This window comes from Pelodiscus sinensis, chromosome 15, assembly GCF_049634645.1.
Source record: "Pelodiscus sinensis isolate JC-2024 chromosome 15, ASM4963464v1, whole genome shotgun sequence".
NCBI classification, from domain to species: Eukaryota; Metazoa; Chordata; order Testudines; family Trionychidae; genus Pelodiscus; species Pelodiscus sinensis.
Window position 1 is genome coordinate 37,941,828 of NC_134725.1, and position 19,464 is coordinate 37,961,291.

The window sequence follows — 19,464 nt, forward strand, 5'->3', positions numbered from 1 at the left end:
AGGGATGGGAAGTCCCATTAGCCCGCGAGGGGGCAACATTCTCTTCCTCGGGCTCGCTAGCGGAGAGGCTTTGTGGGAGCCGGCAGCCTCCCCATCCCCATTCCGGGAGCCCAGTGGTTCGTTCCGGCCGCTGGCCTGGCGTGAGACGTTCCAGGGAGAGCAGGAAAGCGGGGGCTGGGGTCGGGAGAGGGGAAAGGTCAGCGCCAGGCTGCAGGGCCCTCTGGAGCGGGGCTTCCCAAGGGGGAGGGGCGCAGGCGGTGGGGGGCTGGGGGCCGGGAGTCTGTGAGGGGTCAAGGAGTGAGGGGGCTGGGGGCCGCTGAGGAAGTGGTGGGGCTGAGGGGCTGGGAGTCTGTAAGGGATCAGGGTGAGGGGCAGGGGCGTGTTTGCTTTGAAGGGGGGGTTGAGGAGCGGGGGGTTTGTGAGGCAGCGGAAGGGGGGTTGTCAGTGGGGCTAGAGGTGAGGGATGCGCTGAGGGCACGCGAGGCGCAAAGAGGGGGCAGGGAGGGTTCTGCTGTCTGGTAGGTGGCAGGATGAGTTCTCTAGGTAAGGCGAGTAGCAGGTTTCCTCTGCACGTCTTGGTCTGGAATAATGACTACAGGCAGCTGGATAAAGAGCTGGACGGAAAGGTAAAACTGGCACCAGACCAACATATGGCGCAGTGACTTGTAAGGACAGGGATTTTCCTCTGAAACTGCCGAAAGCAGAATGCAGGATGTGATGGACTGATAATTAGATCTGGGTAATAGATTGTCTATAGGCATTTTATGTGACATGAAGACCTAGAAAGTAACCTTAATTTTAGTGATGTTTCTCTTTCTTAAGCTCTTTGGGGGGATTTGTTTGTTTTACAGGTGTTTGTGGTTATCACCTCAGGCACAGAGAGTACACCCTTTGTCATGCAACTTCTGTGTATTAAATATTTGACTGTCTCTTTTAATAAAGCCAGATTCAAGACATTGAGAGAGATACAGATTGATTGTAAACAACTCTGTTGCTGACAGGAAAATCTTATAAATCATTTGAAGCAGAGCCAATAGACAGATGTGACGGGTACTAATGCTGTTTGCCAGAAAAGCAGCAAATAAGTACCACCTTGAGGGAGGTGAAGAGGAAATAGGGGGGAGAGGTGAAGGGGAAGTATACAGTGAATGTATCAGCTACTGCCAAAGAGAGATACAAATTGACTTTTTCATCAGAATGGCAGCCTCAGTCTATTGAAAATTGAAGGGTTTATTTTTCTTTCTTTATGTTGTATTGACCCAGTATCTTCCTTCCCCTCACACTGATCTGGTGGTAAGATAGCTGCCTTGCAAAAATAGCCAGTGCAGTAATTTCCTTCCTTGTTAAAACACAAAGAGCTTGTTTCAAATGTAGTCCTCTGATCTTCACTGGCTGCCTGAGAAGTAGAAGCCTAGCAGGTTTTGCTAAACTATAGAATCATATAGTGGTAGAAAATAACTGATCATCATGACTAACAGTAGAACAGAGGACACAATAATCCAGCATTTAGGTAAGGGCTGTGATTGAAGTACCAAATGTTAAAAGAAAGGAAGTAGGAAATGTTCAAAAATCTGCATCAGATCCCAAGCAACAAACAGTATTGCATGCTAGTGTAACTTAGGTGACCATGCCTGCTTCAGGAATACTCTGAACTTTGAGATTCAGTTCTGCTTGATATAAACTGCTTTGTACCTGAGACAGTGAGAATATGTTTGGACTCATCAGCTAATGCTACCTTCTTGACATGCACCCTGATAGTCATCCACAATACCAGTTGTAGACTATGAAACACTGGTATTGTCTGAAAGCATGCTTTTTTAATAATCGTGCAATGCTGCTGCTGTCTCTTATTCCCATTAATCTTTGGTCTGTACTAAAGAATTCTCTATAAATTTTACTGAATCTTTTGTTGGATGTCAAATCTTTTAAGGTTAGAACGTTATTAAAATAAACACTTGAATCTTAACAAAGATTTTATTGCCTCAGTTTATTTTTATCTGAATTCTGATATCATCCACGCTGCATAAAGTCCTGTTTATACACATGTAGTCCTGTTCCATGCCCCAAAGATCTTACAGTAGAAGAAGGCAGGCAACATGAAGACAAGACAAGCAACATGAAGAATTGGAAAGACATTCCATGAAGTCTGAAACTTCTCTCTTAAGTGAAAGTTTTAAAAGGCATTCTGGAAGCGTATACTTCCTCTTACATCTTCGGGACAAACTGCTTGCTGTGTGTAACAGATGTGCTGTGATAGATCTTAAGGTATTTAAGGTAGCTCTACCAGATACAATCAGCATATGAAATGATACATGGATATAAAGTACAGCTTCAGGTTAATTGTAGTCCAAAATTCAGATACAGACTTTTCCAAAGTCTAGGTTTTTGGTTTGTTTGTTTGTTTTGTTTGTGAAAGCAAGATTGAAGATCACATGAGCTGCAGCTCTGAAATTAGGATGATTTAACTCAGTTTCCTTATGCTCACTAGTTGGTATTTTAAACATAATGCTGTCAAATAACCGTGTTAAGTTATGTAATAACTTTCCTTTCTTTAGCCCACTATTGACTTTTCCCATTTTCCTTTAGTTATAGATGCTCTTCTGTTTCAAATCTCTAAAGCTAGTAGTGAAAAATATATGTAAGGTATGAGTATGTTATGCTTGCATGTTTTGGCTATTTGTGCCTTGTGTAGTTTCATTTCCTAGTGATTTGTAGAGAATGCATTCACTCTCCATTGTTCTGTGTGTCAGTCAAACAGATGATCTTTTAATTGCCATGTTCTTTCATATACTCACCCCCAAATACAAAATGTATATTGTAAACTATCACCTGCTCTTGTAAACTTTTGCTGATTTTTAGTATGTTGGATATCTTCTATTATAAACTCCAGTGGCCATTTAACTGGTGACCACTCCTGGTAGAAAATAAAAAGAATGGAGCGCTATCTACTCCTAAAATAAACTGCCCATGAAGAATGGGGTGGAAGAGAGGAATAATCTAGACTGTTTGTGCCCCCTCCCTTTTTCTGACCACAGTCACTCCGATGGTGCCCAATTCTATTCCTGTATGATTTTATGTGCAGAGGTAGGATCAGGCTTTTAAGAAGACAAATAGGCAATTGAGTAGCAATGTCAAAGCAAGTCATGTAGGATAAATTCCCTCTGGGGCACCTGGCATTGGCCACTGTCAGCGGACAGGATACTAGGCTGTATGGACGTTTGGTCTGACTCATCTGGCTGTTCTTACATTCAAGCAATTAACTGTTTTGTAAGAATACATAATACGTATTGAGCTATTACAGCTTATTGCTGAACATCTTTGTTTTAACTTTCTTAAGTGTGTTCTGATGATTTACATTTGATAGCACAGTTTCAATATTAGCTAACTCTTGATTACTCAACAGGATGTAGATCAGCGTGATCCACGGGGTCGGACATTGCTGCACCTTGCTGTTTCCTTGGGCTATATTGAATCTGTCAAAGTCCTCCTTCGACACAAAGCAGATGTTACCAAAGAGAATGCACAGGGTTGGACAGGTAAGAGATCAGCTTCAAGTAGAGATGCAAAATTGCAGTTAATCAGTTAACCAGTTAAAATGTTTAACTGGTTAACCGTTATCCTGCAGGCAGGGGCGGTGGGCCTGACAAGGCTGGGGCAGCACCCAGGACGTGGGCAGGGACTGCTCCAGCCAGGCTGGGCTGGAGCAGCTAGATGCACTGCAGTGTAATGCAATTGTCCTGGCCAGGCTGAAGCGTCTCCTGCCCGTGTCACACCCGGAGCATGTCAGGGCTGGCGCTGCTGCTGCAGCACAGTTTGCTGGGGTCCCAGCTGCCCCCACTTGCAAGGTTGAGTCTGCCAGCACAGGTGATTGATATCCCACCTGTCCCCTCTCAGGGCTAGGGCTGTGGATGCAGACAGGGCTTCCAGACTAGAGCAGTGCAAGGCTGGGGGCTATAAGGGCTGCTGCCCTGTCTGGGTTCCTACCACCCAGTTTAGTTAACCGGTTACCTATCCAGTAAGCCTAATGCCTACTAGGTAACTGTTTACATTCCTAGCTCAAAGGCAGCTGTATGTTAATAGCTTTCACCTTAAACATTGAAGATCTAAAATCTGTCCCTTATAAATGTCATCTAGCCATGGGATGTGGCTGCAGTGTTTACTTTGTTTTTGTTAATATTAAACCTAGCCTGTGTTTTGATTTCTTGCAGTTTTACATGAGGCTGTAAGCACAGGAGACCCAGAAATGGCACACCTGATTTTACAGCATCGGGACTACCACCAAACATCTGCAACACTTGGAGGAGTTCCTGAGTTACTCCAAAAAATTAATGAGGTAAATGCTTCCTGAGACCTGAATTGCATGCTCATCAGTTGCATCTGGAAGAATTGTTAGTTTGGTTCCATTTTACTTAAATCAACTACTTTAAATTCAGGAGGATGCATTATTCAGTTCATAATTGTGCTTATCAGCAATATATATAAACATATGGGAGACTGTGGAGTTTTTGTTAATATTCCTGTGTCTTGGAAAAGGATGCTTATTCTTCCTATGTCAAAGGCTTAGAGTTATGTGCTTTTGTAGCAGAATAACAAATGAAGAGTAGTTCAGTAATTCAGTGTAATTTTGTTACAGAACAATTTTACACTCTGTGCCCATTATTTTCAATAAATAAAAAATATCAGCTCATGTAAAAATCATACTTATTGATTTCATTGTGCTTACTATCAGGAACATCTCAAAACATCTATTTGCTCTTGTTTCTAAAATGTACATGTGACATACTGTACTGAATATTAATCTAGTGTTCTCACCCTCATTGGTTCATTGAATACTTTGTTTCTACACTAGACTTCTGATTTTTATGTGGAAATGAAATGGGAATTCACTAGCTGGGGTAAGTTTGTTTTGGGGGGGATTTTTAAAATTTCTTATCTCTAAGTTTTAAGAATTGCTGAAGTAAAAAGTAAGTTTGCAAAGAAAACACACTTGTGCTCTCATTGTGAGTTGAAAGGAAAAAAATATGACATGGGAGCCAAAGTCCTTTGAGACTTAGATTCCTCCTGATCACTTTTGCCTGGTGCACAAACTGTATCCTCCCTGAAAATATCCCTTGGGTTTGTTTTGTTTGTGTTTGTGGGCTTTTTTGCTTGTTTGTTTTTGTTTGTTTTAAAAAGCGAGTACTGTGCAGTAGGTTTCTTCTAAAGACTAAGCCATCCTGACACTTGGGAGACAGTCACACACATGCATTGAGACAGAACATTCAGGAAACTTATTTCTTTACACCACAAAATAGCATTACACCTGAATAGACTTTCTCCAGACCACTACATATTTAGCCATTGTATGAGACAGGATACAAAATTGCATTAGGCCACTGGTCTGTTTTTGTGTTTCATTTCCCTATCGCGTTCATCAATAAATCAAGAATCCGTTCTGATAATCCTTATGTGTTTTGTTATCTAGACATTGATTCATAGGTGTGTGTAAGATAAGAAGGGAATGCTAAAATCCATCTACTTTATGGCCTGCATAACAGACCCTAAAATTTCACCAAGAAATTTCTTTATCAAGCACATATAGATTCTGATTGAGTTTAATCTTCAGACATTGGTCCTGTCTTTTAAGGATTTTTATATTTGCATCTGTGTGTGTCATTTTGTTTCTTTATAGTTCCACTAGTTTCCAGAGTATGTCCAAATGATACCTGTCGGATCTGGAAAAGTGGTGCTAAATTACGTGTTGATATCACGTTATTGGGCTTTGAAAATATGAGCTGGGAACGAGGGAGACGTAGCTTAATTTTCAAGGGAGAAGGTAAATGTTGTTATAATACATTTGATTAATTGATCATAATTGAAATAATAATTGATCATAATTTAAATAGTACACAAACTACACTGACAGACTCTCAGTATTACTGGAAAGGACATATGTAATAAGTTTTATTTTCACATGACTTATTTATGCTGGGATGTGAATTTTCTAGGATTTCAGCTCACTAGGCTAAGTAGAAGTGCTTGGACTTTCTGTTAAGAAAAATCATCTAGAGCAAATATGAATCACTAGAACTTGACTTTACCCTTTTCTCTCGCTCTCAAAAAAAAAAAAAAAAACCTCCAAAGTAATCAGCTGTATTTTTCTTCTTGGAGATCTGAATCTTCATTATTATAGACTGTTAATTCCACTATGCAAAATTATAATAAAAATGACTTAGGCAGGCACGCAGTCTGCTTGAACATCCTTACCTTGTTGGGCAAGTTTTTTAAGTTACTACCACCTAGGTAAATGAGGGAGAAAACTTTGTAAGTCAGCTTTAATTCTCATTTTGGTCTATACTGTGTGTCTTGGTCAGCTCTTTACACTGAAGGTTTGTTCTGAAGTCTGTAGTCCATAAGATATATCTCTTTAACAGATACTGGAGGCTGGGCAGAACTAATTGAGATAAACCATGATGACAAAGTTGTCACGACAGAGCGTTTTGAAATCTCTCAACAAATGAAGTGTTTGACCTTGAGCTCTATGACGCCAGAAAGAAAGGAAGTGGAAAGACGCCTTACATCTCCAATTATTAATACGTGCCTTGATACTAAAAGCATTGCTTTTGAAAGGTAAGGTATTTAAGCTTCTGTTAATGAACAAGTTCTCCAGGTACAAATATGCACGATGATTATACTTGCAGTGTAGTTTTAAAAAAGGCTTGTATTGTGTATCTTAAAATAATAATGGTGTGTAACCATAACACTGTATATTGTTCTATGTAGACACTTTTTAAAACCATTGTTATAATTGCTAGAAGAAGTGTGGGGGGATTTTTTGGTTTGGTGTTTTACTCCAAGAAAGAAATGTTTGTCCAAACATGGGTGCAGAATTGCAGCCAGTGAGGACAGCAGCTATCCAAATCACTGATTCCAATGGATGTGTAAAGATTTCTCTCTCTCTTGAATAGCAAGATGTACTTAAGGGGTAAGATTTTAAAATGTTTAAGACTTAAGATTCAGAGGCTTTCAATGAAACTTACATTTCCAAGTATTTAAATTAATTAAGAAAATGGGACTTAGAAGCATTTGAAAATATCACTTGATTCATAGATAATTGTTGTTTTGGCTCTACCAATCCAGTTCCCCAACTGTCAGCTATGTGTTGCTGTTTAAAATTAAGGTCAGCAAGTTAGGAATTTTTGATTTTTGTAAAAGGAGGCTATCTGCGGTTTTCAGAACCTCCCAGTTCTTAGTTGGTCAGATATTCACATCACAAACTAAAGGCACAGTTCATTGATCTTTGCAGTTAAGCCAAAATCGGAATGAAAACAGAAATTAAACTATTCTCTAAGTCCTATGTTGGTGTTGCTATTTGCAAGGTCATCTTATGTCTGTGCTGTTCCTCTTCTCTAGCACTCTTATATTTAATACCTCTTAAAACATTGTCCAGGTTAAAAATTATTTAGGAAAATAGGGACTAGGAGCTAACTATAAGCTACAAATACATAGACAATTGTTTTTTCCTTTGTTTATTAGAAATACGTCTGGATTTTGGGTCTGGAGGACTGAGAAAGCAGAAGGTGTTAATGGTTATGTAGCAAAGGTAAAAAGTAGTTATTTACAACTAAGATGTCTTATAGCTAACTGAATTATAATTGTTACCTTCTGTATCCCCTGCAGATCTTGGATTTTTATAGCACCCTTTGGTATCTGTAACTTGTTTGGCATGGAAATGAAGTGTAAATAATGTCAATTCCAGCTATGTAATTTTCATAGCTGGAGTTGCATATCTTACTTCGACCTTCCCATATAGTGTAGACCAGGTCTTAAACAGTATGGTGATGACTGAACATGGTGGAAGAACCTGTTAGAATAGAATCTATAGGACCTCTGCTGCATCTGTTGCTCAAGTTAAAACTACAGAAAGGGAAAACATTGCTTTTGGATTTTATTCCTGCCTCTGTCACTGAGTCCATAACATCACATGGGCAAATTAAGTAAACAAACCTTTTCACTTGGGATGCTAACTGTTCCTCATTTTTGAGTGCCTAAATTGATTATCCAAAGGTTTTATTTTTTGTTTTGTTTTGTTTTTGCAAAAGAGCTGAGAACATCCAACTGCAACTGAGGTCAATGGGAGAGGTACTCTGAACATAGTATTTTCTAAGTACTGTATTCTGAAAAATAAGGTCTTTGACTTGTCAACTTGGTTACTTAAAATTTGTTGACACTTCTTGCCTTAATTGCTCTGTGATTTAGATCTTTGTGTGTAAAATGGGGATTATATCTACTTAGATCATAGGATTATTAAGATAAATTAATTAATCTTTGTAAAGAACTGAGATACTACAAGGAGAGCACCACAGGAGACCATGAAGAAATGTTAATTTACCTTTGGTGAAGGATTTGGATGATGGGTAGTCTGCTACATTATTTACTACACATTTAATGAGGATAAAAATAAATAATGAATAGCTTTCCATTGAATGAACACTGTCCATCTCTGGTGCTATCTGCCATATAATTAAATAGTACAATAATGTAAATGCTCAAGCAGGACAATTTAATGCCATGGTGTCCAACCAGTTCTGAAGCAGTAGCCACTATAGCAAACTAGCCCCACTCAACCAGCCAAATAACCCCATAGTTGGCTTGAACAAGCCATACTCAACTGGCCAAATAGCCACATGTGCCTAGCCTGTTGGAAACCAGAGATTTAAAGTTACTTTAACTCTAGCATTTCTTAACTTTGAGTGTTTGTTTCTCTTTGCAAACTTATTGTTTTTTTTAATGGGGTGGGGGGTTGTTAAAGTGTAGTGATTTAAACCTGTACAATTGACCCATGTGAAACTAAAATCCTTTGAAGCTCTAATATGGTCAAAAAAAATGTAAATGGAACTTTTTTACTCCTCTGGTTGCTTGGACTCAAACCAGCGAGGTTTAAATTATATCACTGCTACAGAACCACTCCTAAGTAGAGAGCAGAATACCTTCTAGTTGCATATTCAAAGTAATCATCGGCTAAATTCCACCTGCAGAATGGTATCAGTGACTTTTAAGTAGAAAGAGAGAGAGCACATACTAACTTCTTTTCCCTGTCCCTTCTCCCTCAAAATTAACATCCTTAGTTTAAAGTGCCCATCCACTTTCGTTTGGAGCCAGCTTTATTAACAGGAAATTTATCTTCCAGCACCTGAATCTTCTCCCAAGAGTCCCTGCCAGGGCTAGACCTAGTTCTCAGTGAATCCAATGACAATGTCTTGAACTTTTGCTGCTGTAGGATTGGGCTTAAATGACTCATGCTTGCTTGTTTTCCTTTAAGGGATTTTTGAATAGGTATTTTTGTATTGATTCTAGCTGCTTGCCCAGCTTATGGTTGTCTAGCTCAGCATTATCAGAGACTCTGTCAAAGTAATGACATTACAATATTTATGTATAATCTTTTCAGCACTTCATGGGAAAATGCATTAAATAGGTAGATCACACATTTGTGTTTCACAGATTTCTATATGTTAAAAGTAGGCAGATTGTTGGTTTTTCCTCTTTCCCCTCCTTCTTGGTTTAAACTTTTGAACTTGTTGCTTGAGCATCTGTAAAGATGCTGCTTTTCTTATCTTTAATGTGGGTCCTGATCTGTGACATTAGCCCCTAAGAGTGATGAGTCGTAATACATAAGATAGATAATAATATATCTTTTTAAAGGTGTATACAGCAAACAATGTGAATGTAGTCACAAAAATCCGAACAGAACATTTGACAGAAGAAGAGAAAAAAAGATATAAAGGTAACTTCCCCTTGGTTATCTGAAACTAAATAGAACATTTTGTTAAAATCTTTGTTCAAAGAGACAGGACGTAACCTTTGTGCACAGCACATGGGTGGTGCAGAGTAACCAAGTAAGTTACTTTCACTTGCCTCTGAACCTGCTCTAGCTAATTCCAATTGCTGTGTACCTGAGATGGCTTATTACTTGTCTCTCTGAAGTTTTAATGTAAGTGTGAATAATTCTGTGTAGTTTTGATTGTATTTCTAGGGAAAAAGTGTTTTGAAAACTATTATCAGGGTTTCCTCTAAAGTAGTGGTCTGCAACCTTTCATGGCTGCCGGGCATCCAGGGACGGGGCTGCTCACGCACCGCGCTTCCGGGGGTGGGGCCACGCATGCGCCGCATGCCCAGGGGTGGGGGCTGCCCACGCGCCCTGAGCCCAGGGCCGGCACCACGCATGTGCTGTGCACCCGGGGCAGGGGTTGCCCACATGCTCTGGACCAGCACCGCACATGTGCCACGCGCCCACGGCAGGGGCTGCCCACGCGCCCTGAGCCCAGGGCTGGCACCACGCATGTGCCGCGCGCCGGGGGTGAGGCCAGCCCAGATGTTTCAGTGGACACACATAAATGCCCCGGTGGGTGCCATGGGGACCACTGCGTTGGGGACCACTGCTCTAAAGCATGAATGGGCCATCGATCTGGCCTGCCAAACATTTGATCTTGTCTGCTATGATCCTCCAGACTGCTAATGTCCCACAGCGCAGCAGTGCACTTAAGCAGGCTACCTGTCTGCCACAGCCCCACATACTGCTCAAAGCAACCGACTGCTGGGGCAAGTGTGTCCCTGCATGCAATGCTCCTTGGGAGGAGAGCAGGGGCAGCAGATCTGCATGTGCTTTCCCTACCCCAACACTGTCCTCACAGCTCCCATTGGCCAGAAACCAGTCAGTGCTTCCAAGGGGTGCATAGAGCTGTGCTTGCTCTAGCAGCCAGCTGCTTTGAACAGTGTGTGGGGCTGCAGCAGGCAGGCAGCCTCCCTGAGCATACTGCTAGGCCACCATCTGGGAGTTGCCTAAAGTAAGCATCACCCAGCCAGAGTCTGCTCCTGGAATCCTTCTCCTGCACCCCAACCTCCTGCTCCAAGTCACAACCCACTCTGCAACCTAATCCCCTGCCCAGAGCTCCCTCCTGCACCCAAACTCTTGCCCTCCCCTTCTCTAAAGCTTCAGAAGGTGGTATCCTCCGCTATGGTTTCTTTTTCTGTCCCTGCATATTCTCTGCCCTGAAAGCCTCTGTACTTTCATTTCATATCTATTTACTTTACCTGCCTTAAAATGTCCACATTAGTTTTGTATTCTTATATCTGGGGTACATATTAAGATTATAGTAGAAGGTAGAAGCAAGCCAGACAATAACCTTGTGTGGGGAAACAAATGCCTTTCAGCAGTTTTCAGACACTCCCAAGAACGAGGTAGAGTGGACAATGATGATACATTTTTAGATGGTCCGGATGTTAGTGTCCTTTAAAATCATTGTCCCTTCCTTCTCACCTTCTATTCATTTTATTCATCAATCCTGGGCTTTTCGGAGAGTTAATCAAAAACCAGCCTCGCTGTAGTTCTCCCATGTTGAATGAGCAGTGCAAACAAGACTGTGTCTATCAGCTGCCTGTGGAGCTTGGGCTTCCCTTGTCTCTGAGCCTGAATTGATGCATGAGCACTTCTCTGTGTGTTAAACTCTTCTAACTAGCCTACCCTTCTCTCTTCCTTTTCTTCTCTAGCTGACAGGAGTCCACTGGAATCTTTTCTGGGTACTGTAGAGCATGAGTATGGGGCACAGGTGAGTAAAATGCTTCTCTCATCATGTTAAAAGCAGTCACTGCAGTGTTGAGAAGTAACACAAATGAGTTAAGTAAAGTTTTTGCCAAAATTTCACCAAAACTGTTTCTTTAGTTATAGAAATGTAGTTCAAACGCTGGGTTCTAGAATTACACTTGAAAATTTCAGTCCTTCCACCATTGCCTCATGCACCCCAAAATGTTGCTGTAAGAGAGTAGTTCTATCTTTCCTTGTGAAGAAGCCTGTGAGTGGGCGAGGGTCTTGGAATCTGGAAGGAAGATTGGGAAACTGGGCTGCTGGAGTGAGGTGAAAATCAGGGTTTGCTATGGGCTTCTGTTCTTACCACCACTCCCCTTCTTCCCCCAAAAAAGAGACTAGAATAACCAAATGTACTGACACAGAAAGCTTGCAGACCTGCATTGTTTTGAAGACCCAAAGTTTCAGTGGTGACCCAGCCATACAAAGAAGTACAGTAGCTTGGGGGTACAAGTGCTGCAGCAGCATGCTAGCATATAGCAACTCTGAGAAAAGGGAGATGTCCTTGGGCTCTGTATGGAGTGTGAATTTATTGATGTTACCAGCCTTGCATAAGAGCAAATGTTTTTACACCTGTACAAGTTTATAGATGAGCAGGTAATGGATTTACCAGCTGGTGGCTTTGCCATGGGTTTTGCTGAGGATCTTGTATGGATGAATAGGGACTCTTTCTGCTTGGATTTGAGGTCCCCACTTTATGTATTCAGTGTAGTTGTAACTATGTCCATCCCAGAATATTAGAGACAAGGTGGGTGAGGTAATGTCTTATATTGAGCCAACTTCTGTTGGTGAGTGAGATAAGCTTTTGAGCTGCATATAACTCTTCTTCATAGTTTTTATATTAGGCATATTAAATCCTCACACCATTCTAGTTTGGCCTAATTTTTGTGGCGACAAGTTGTACTATCTTTGGAAAACATTCAAAACCCTCATGGAAAGCACTATATTAGTGTCTAGATCTGTTTTAGTCTGTTGTACCTGTGTGTTCATTTCACTATTGATCTCACCTAAACTGTGTTATGCAGTTGTCACTTAGGCTTCACTAGAATCTGAGATAGGGAGCCATCTACTCTCCTACAGAAAGCTTCAGCTGCTATTATGTGCTGTTTATTTTTACAGGATCTCACAACAGAATTCGCCACAATGAATAACCCAACAGCCATTACTCTGGAAGAATATTTTGACCCAAAGTTTGATCTGAAAGATAGGGACATAGGAAGACCTAAAGAAGTCACTATTAGAACACAGAAGTAAGAAATGTTAATGTATAACTTTAAATGACCCTGTCTTAAACTCTTCCTGTTTGATGACAGCTTGCTTCGATTCTCCTCCAGTGTTTTGCTTTCAGAAACCATATTGTAAATTTCTAATATAATTCACTTTATTTAGGGAGTGGGGATTGAATTAAGGGTGGCATTTTCAAAAGCACTTAGCTTTGGCCTACCCATGTTCCCTATAAAACCAGTGGGAGGAGAGTTAAGTGAATGCTAACCATATTAGTAAAAGCCTACTGTTAATACAAGTGTACAGTGACAGTCTGTCCAAAGGCTCTGGAGGCTGAAATCTATCAGCAAACTAAATGCAACATGGACAGTACCAACACTAACTTCTCCCATGCGGTGCCTCAAGTCTGAAGGGGAGTGAAATTTGGTCTGTGTGTTGCTGATCTTCAGCCTCTGAGACTTCCAGCGAGGGTGACGTTTTATGAGGTTTAATTTCTGAGATACACAAATCTCTCTGCTGGAAACATAACCGACATCACCATTCGACTGCATGCACTCTTAGGTGGTAATTATTCTTGGCTCTCACTGCTTACCTGGATTATAATACATATAAGCCACAGGTTGAAAAAAAAAAAAAAAAGCTTGTATCGCAGTATGTGCTAGAACTGTATAATTCATTCTCTAACCCCAGTGGTATTATCATCAGATAATAGAATATGTATTTTGCTACATGTATAGTAGAAAAGTTCAGACTTTTTATTTAGGGAGTGGGGCTAAAGTTCAGACTTTTCTAATATCCTCTTGTATAACTCACTGTTACAGGTTTAAAGCAACCTTGTGGATGTGTGAAGAATTCCCCCTCTCTCTCGTGGAGCAAGTCACCCCAATCATTGATCTGATGGCCAGAGCTAGTGCTCATTTTGCTAGACTTAAAGATTTCATCACTTTGGAATTTCCACCTGGATTTCCTGTCAAAATTGGTACAGTTCAGCAATCTTTTGCATTTAGCCTCTTTCTTCATTTCCATCTGCTTTTCTTCATGTTCTTCAACCGCAGCACAAAAGTTTAAAAGCGGGGACAAAAATTAAAATACATTTCATTTTCTAAAAATACTACCTGTCATCCTGTCCATCTCCCAGTCAGAGAATCTGGAAAAATGCTGAGCCTTACCATGTATCTGATGGGCATTAAAATCTAAGCTCTGAAGGACCAAGCAGGGAAGCGAATTCCAAAGGCAAGGACACCTCGCTAAGAACTAGTTATTGCTAGTCCTTTCTGTTAGAAAGTTGGTTTTCGTGACTGCAACAGTTTCAGACTCTCAAGATATCACCCCTCTTCACCCAAAGTTGGGACTCAAATAATTGGGGGTTTATATAGGTCCAACTCATCATCTTAAACTTCACTGAGGTGGCCGCAGCAAGTCAAGAAGATGTTTTATATGCTCTCTTCCTGGAGCTGTGGCCTAATAAACAGGCCATCGCTGCAGTCTACACTAGCTGCAACCTCCAAATGACATAAAGATGTGTTCTTGTGAAGAGTGCATTGCAGTGATCAGCATCTAGTGTGCCGGGGTAGGAGTTTGGTTAACTTTTCTGTGAGTGTAATGCTTACTCAGTGCTAAATTATGAGACGGACAGATTACTGAAATCTTTTCTGTGGTAAAGTGGGGTGGCATTTCACTGTACAGCTACATAACATCTGTGAAATTTGAGCATGTATAAAAGTCCGTTGCTGTTGCTGTAACCTGAAATGTATGTGGTTCTGCTGAGCCTTATAGAAATCTTGTATGTCTTCCATTTACAGAAATTCCCTTGTTTCATGTGCTTAATGCTCGAATTACATTTGAAAATGTTAATGGCTGCAGGACAGCTGAGGAAAGGTCATCACAAACTGATGAAGGTGCACAGTGTGAGTTGGATAACCAGGTGTAAAGCTCTGGTAGTTTTACGCAATGTTTACTTGGTATATTTGGGATGTGTAGAATAAAGAAAACCTGTCTGTGGACTGTATAGACTTCAACTTATGAGACTACAGTAGGTTGTAGTCCTTATTGTAACTGATCTGGAAAGCCGTATGTATAGTAAAATATCTAAGTGACTGGAATGGGTATCCACCAATCCAATTAACCCTTTCTCATTTCAAACCTCTACACAGTTGCCTCTTCAAGGTTAACTCCTTGGGTACTGGAGACTAGTGTCCTTGCCTTTACTTTTTATACAAAACCTATACATCTGAGAAGTACAATGGCAGAGCAGCAGCAGATTAGCTTCCAAGCATACATAAAAACAGTACAATGGGGCAGATGTGCACAATCATGGGAAACATTGCACATGTATAATACATTCCCCTGTGAGCTTCTGACAAATTTCTGCTAGAAATCAGCAGCCTTACTGATAGATTGGGTACTCTTCAGTGTCTTTTAAGTTTTTGGCAAACTTGTCTCTTTTTTGTTTTTACTTATCAATGTACAATGGAGCCTGCTCAGTTCTTTGGTGCCACATGTTTGATTTCCCTACTGTGAAACTTGCTGGTGCCATGTCATTTATGTTCTGTTTTTTCCTTTATCTTGGCTGCTCTGTAAGCCTCTTGGCACCTTATTTGCATAGGGCATACATACTAGGGTGGTTTGTCTGAACTGCAGGCCAAGACTGTAATAGGGCTAAAAAAAGAACTAGGTAAGTGCATAGGGGATCGGTCCATCAGTGGCTAATGGGCAGGATGCACAACAATGTTGTGAAGTGTCCCTAGACTCTGTTTGCCAGAAGCTTGACAAGGGCAATAGGGAATGGATCACTTGATGATTATCCACCTGAAGCTCCTGGCATTGGCCACTGATAGAACACAAGATGCTGATGAGATGAACTGTTGTTCTGATCCAGTATGGCCATTCTTAGAGTCTTGTTTTGTATTATTTATAGAAATGAAAGTGGGCTTTGGGCATTAATTGTTGGATTAACAAACTGTAAGAGTACAATATCTTTAACTTCTACAGCCTCTAACTTTGAGGTCGACCAGTCTGTGTTTGAGATCCCCAAATCTTACCACACTCAGGATGATGGTAGGAACTTGCGTGTGCAGGATGAAGATAATGAAATAATGCAGTTTGCTATTCAGCAGAGTTTGTTGGAATCCAGTGGAAATAAAGTAAGTCTGTATTGCAAGCTGTTTAATATTTTTTCTCTTTCTAGATAAAATGTAGTATGTCTTCTTTTTTGACTTGGAAAGATTGGCTCGGCTAGTTTAAAGATGAAATACCTGTTAACTCTGTATTATGTTACTAATACTTAGGTGATCTTCCTCTTTCAGCTGTCTATTAACCACCAAAGCAATATTTCTTTATTTTAACATGAGCTGTATATAGTAAGACACATCACTAAATTCATACCAGGGTATATATAGTTTCTACAGGAATAGATATCGCAGTTTTCAAAAAATCTTAACATTTTTTAAACTTGTCACAGCAAATATCAATGAGAGATTCATGCATGACTGCGAAATGACTTTCAAGCATGACTTGCATTGCTTAATCACTGTGGTACTTTCTTCCCCTTCCCCAGGAAGCCTTAGGAATGCACTCCAATGGAGCGGTTGCTTATGCACAGGACTTTAATATACAGTATCAAAGGTAATGTCAGCTTCTAAAATTTTTAAACGTGCCAGGCCAGGTTTTTGGACTAGAGTCTAAACACCTCCAATAGTAAACCAAAGGTATGCTGCACTTTGTCTAGACAAGTAGGACAGTGCCCAATCATGGCATAGCAGAAGAACAGAAGCCCAGATCACTTATTTTTTGATGCTCCAAGAAGAACCTCAAATGAGTCTCTTTGTATAGTAGAATATGGGCTTGCTACCTCAGTCTTAGGATAGGAGTTTGAATTTCTTTGACCATCCCATGATCACCCTTTAAACAAAGGATCTTTTATCTAACTCAGAATTCAAGGTTCTCTTTTTTTCCTCCTGCAACCCCTCTAAAAAGTGTCTTAATTCTAATTTACTACACATTGGGCACTTAAGGAGAAGTTTCCCCCCATACTAAGGAACCTGTTACAAATGTAGGAGCAAACTTTTAATGGCCCTCTGAAAACAGGCTGTTGTACCTGTAGATTATTCCTCTTGCAGATGCAAAGGAGTTTTTGTGCATGCATAAAGAATATTTCTCTACCAGCTTACTTCATTCATGATTGTGCTTATAAATTGAGTGCACGTTGAGGCCTGCTCAAAACTTAGCCATTATGAAGTAGATCTTCGATGGCAGGAACTCTCGGGAACTTTCAGAGAAAAATGAATTTCATATTCAGAAATTGCATGACGACTTTTTCATAGAATGCAATCCTCTCTGAAACTGTCCTGGGGGTTGCTTATTTCCCCTCAGGAAAGGGAGGCTATGTACCAGATTGAGAGTCTCTTGGAGACATCATTCAAAGACTGATAGGAAGAAAATGAAATCAGAATAGGATATGTAACTTGAAACTGTGTTTCTCTCTCTCCAGGGCACTTCAGGAGAGCTATATCATTACTAGTTCAAGTAATCCACACATAAGCATCCCAAGTGAGTCTTCCAGTTTTGATAAAGACTTGCAGCTTGCCATGGAATTGTCTGTCAGAGAGCAACAGGAGCAGGAGAAACGGCACCGTGAAGAGGAAGAAGAAGAACTTAAGCAAGCTTTGCAGCGCTCTCTCACAGAAAAATAGTCTTCCATGGAGCCTCTGAAACAGAGATGCCTCAGTATGCGTGTTATTGAGGGCTGCAGTAGCTAGGGCCCCGAGGACCACTCTTGGGCTGCATAAGTAAAGGACATTCTAGCCCCCAAAAGGTCACATTTAACATAGAGATGTGGTCCAGAAATGCTACAGCTTTCTACATGCAGTCTCCATCTTGGTCTCAGTGGCCTGACGTATTGTGTGTGGACACCTGCAGTTTCTGTGGGCTGCAGCCTCCATGATTAAAGGTGAGGGCAGCTGTAGAATTCCAGGATCTGAATTTGGCTCCCAGGCCATGTCCTGTTCAAAAATTTCATGAAGGGAAAAGAGAAAAATATCAGAGAACAACTGGAAATCTTGCCTGTGCTATATATGTAGGAGTTCAGCAGTGTTTGAGAAACTGGTACGTAAGGAGTTCAGAAGAGAAACTTCCTTAATACCTACCAAAGAAATATTACTCTGTTCAGTCTTGTCTAGTAATTGAATGCCAGTCACTGTTTCTTCCCTAAATGGGGAGGAGAATTTGTGAATTAGTCTTTTTGCTGCAACAAGTGTTTTTCCATTAGGTCTGAGTGCACATGGCTAAGGAAATTTTCTCTTTTCAGATACTGAGTATTTAAAATGCAGCATGCTTATCAACATAGCTGATTTTTAAACTTGAAGAATTAATTCTGACTAAAGGTGCTTTCAAGATTTAAACTTATGCTCTCTGGCCAAAGGCAAAAGAGATAGCTAATAGAAGTTTTTTACCTTGAAAAGGGATGACCTGTTAATTCAAATACATATCTCTCTGTAGTGATTCAAGGCCATCTAATTCACACAATCAGAGTGCAGCAAGAAAATACATAGCAGAAGTAGGTGGTTTTTTAAAAGATCCATTTACTTTTTTGTGAAAGAAATTTGCACTTTGATTTGATTTCTCATGCAGAGAAATTAAGTGAAATTTTCATTTATGCCTAAAGTAAGTTCTGCCATCTCAAAGGGAAATACCAAGATTGTTTTTAAGTCAAATGTAACTCTTTCCTGTGAATACATATTTTTTTATCTAAATCTCTTTATTGATTTAAGACAAACTAATACAATAGAATTACTTTTAGGGAATCTTTTAGTATCACAAGCAATACATAAGTGTACTTTAACCGAGTTTTCTCAGGTCTTTTCATATTATATATTTTTAGTTCTTTTGTCTGCACTTCTATAAATGTATACAACATACATGCTGTGATTGTCAAATGCATTCCTCCAGGACATACTATGCATCCACGGGAAAGCCTTATTGCAGTAATACATATTACTGAGCAATATTTCTTACTTTATAGCTGGCAGAAGTGCAAAGACACCTATGGTACATGTGGTCCTATCCTGCATTTATTACTCAGGCAAAACACAGGGCTGCCTCTGGCCCTATGTAACATACTATTAACCAGTATAACTTGCAATAAAATGGACAAAGTTGTAATCAGTAACGGTAATTTAGACTCAATTTTATACCGTATAATCATCCATTTGTTTATGTAGCAATCAGATTAAACATTTTATTGTATGCACATTTGTACCAGTATGATCTGTGCCATGTTTGTTTCAGATGATGCAACATGTATTTCATAAAACTGTCACTTCACTCCTGAATAGTTTATTTGGGATTAGCTGCAACGCTGTCACTTGCTACCCATAAGCAGCTCTACAATTATTGCTCCTCTTTTTGAAGAGAGACTTGCAGTAATTGTCACACTTACCTGAAAGACACTATCGCCTTTCGTGCGGTTTTTAACAAGGTGTGAAGTAACAGAACATTCAGGTTTTTTCCTCAAGTGAAAATAAAGAGCATTGTTCCCTTTTAAGAGTATTTGTCTGGTAGTATGATTACTAATAGAAAACCAGCAATTTATTTTCTGTGCTTTGGTCACTGTAAACTAAATG

The 19,464-nt window shown here is 40.3% G+C and overlaps 1 protein-coding gene across 2 annotated transcripts; it reads left to right on the forward strand.

Annotated features, from left to right (window-relative positions):
- The first annotated feature begins 417 nt into the window (after positions 1-417).
- Positions 418-19,385, forward strand: ANKRD13A (ankyrin repeat domain 13A). 2 transcript variants are annotated; one of them, XM_075898856.1, is made up of 16 exons: positions 473-626; positions 2,587-2,643; positions 3,404-3,536; positions 4,209-4,333; positions 4,850-4,895; positions 5,672-5,815; positions 6,414-6,609; positions 7,516-7,582; positions 9,682-9,763; positions 11,527-11,585; positions 12,740-12,870; positions 13,666-13,823; positions 14,647-14,751; positions 15,836-15,987; positions 16,401-16,468; positions 17,334-19,385. In XM_075898856.1, exons 2-16 carry the CDS (start codon positions 2,593-2,595, stop codon positions 17,533-17,535), a joined length of 1,719 nt encoding a protein of 572 aa, XP_075754971.1. In that variant the 5' UTR covers positions 473-626; positions 2,587-2,592; the 3' UTR covers positions 17,536-19,385. The 2 variants fall into 2 exon arrangements, with proteins under 2 accessions (XP_075754970.1, XP_075754971.1); XM_075898855.1 differs by lacking the exon at positions 2,587-2,643 and having other exon boundaries at positions 418-626.
- Positions 19,386-19,464: the final 79 nt, after the last annotated feature.

Excerpts from the sequence above, each read along its gene's own strand:
- ANKRD13A (XM_075898855.1), top strand. The coding sequence starts at position 531 with ATGAGTTCTCTAGGTAAGGCGAGTAGCAGGTTTCCTCTGCACGTCTTG. Across the intron at positions 11,586-12,739 it reads AGCATGAGTATGGGGCACAG|GATCTCACAACAGAATTCGC; the intron begins GTGAGTAAAATG and ends TTATTTTTACAG. Across the intron at positions 15,988-16,400 it reads TGGAATCCAGTGGAAATAAA|GAAGCCTTAGGAATGCACTC; the intron begins GTAAGTCTGTAT and ends CCCCTTCCCCAG.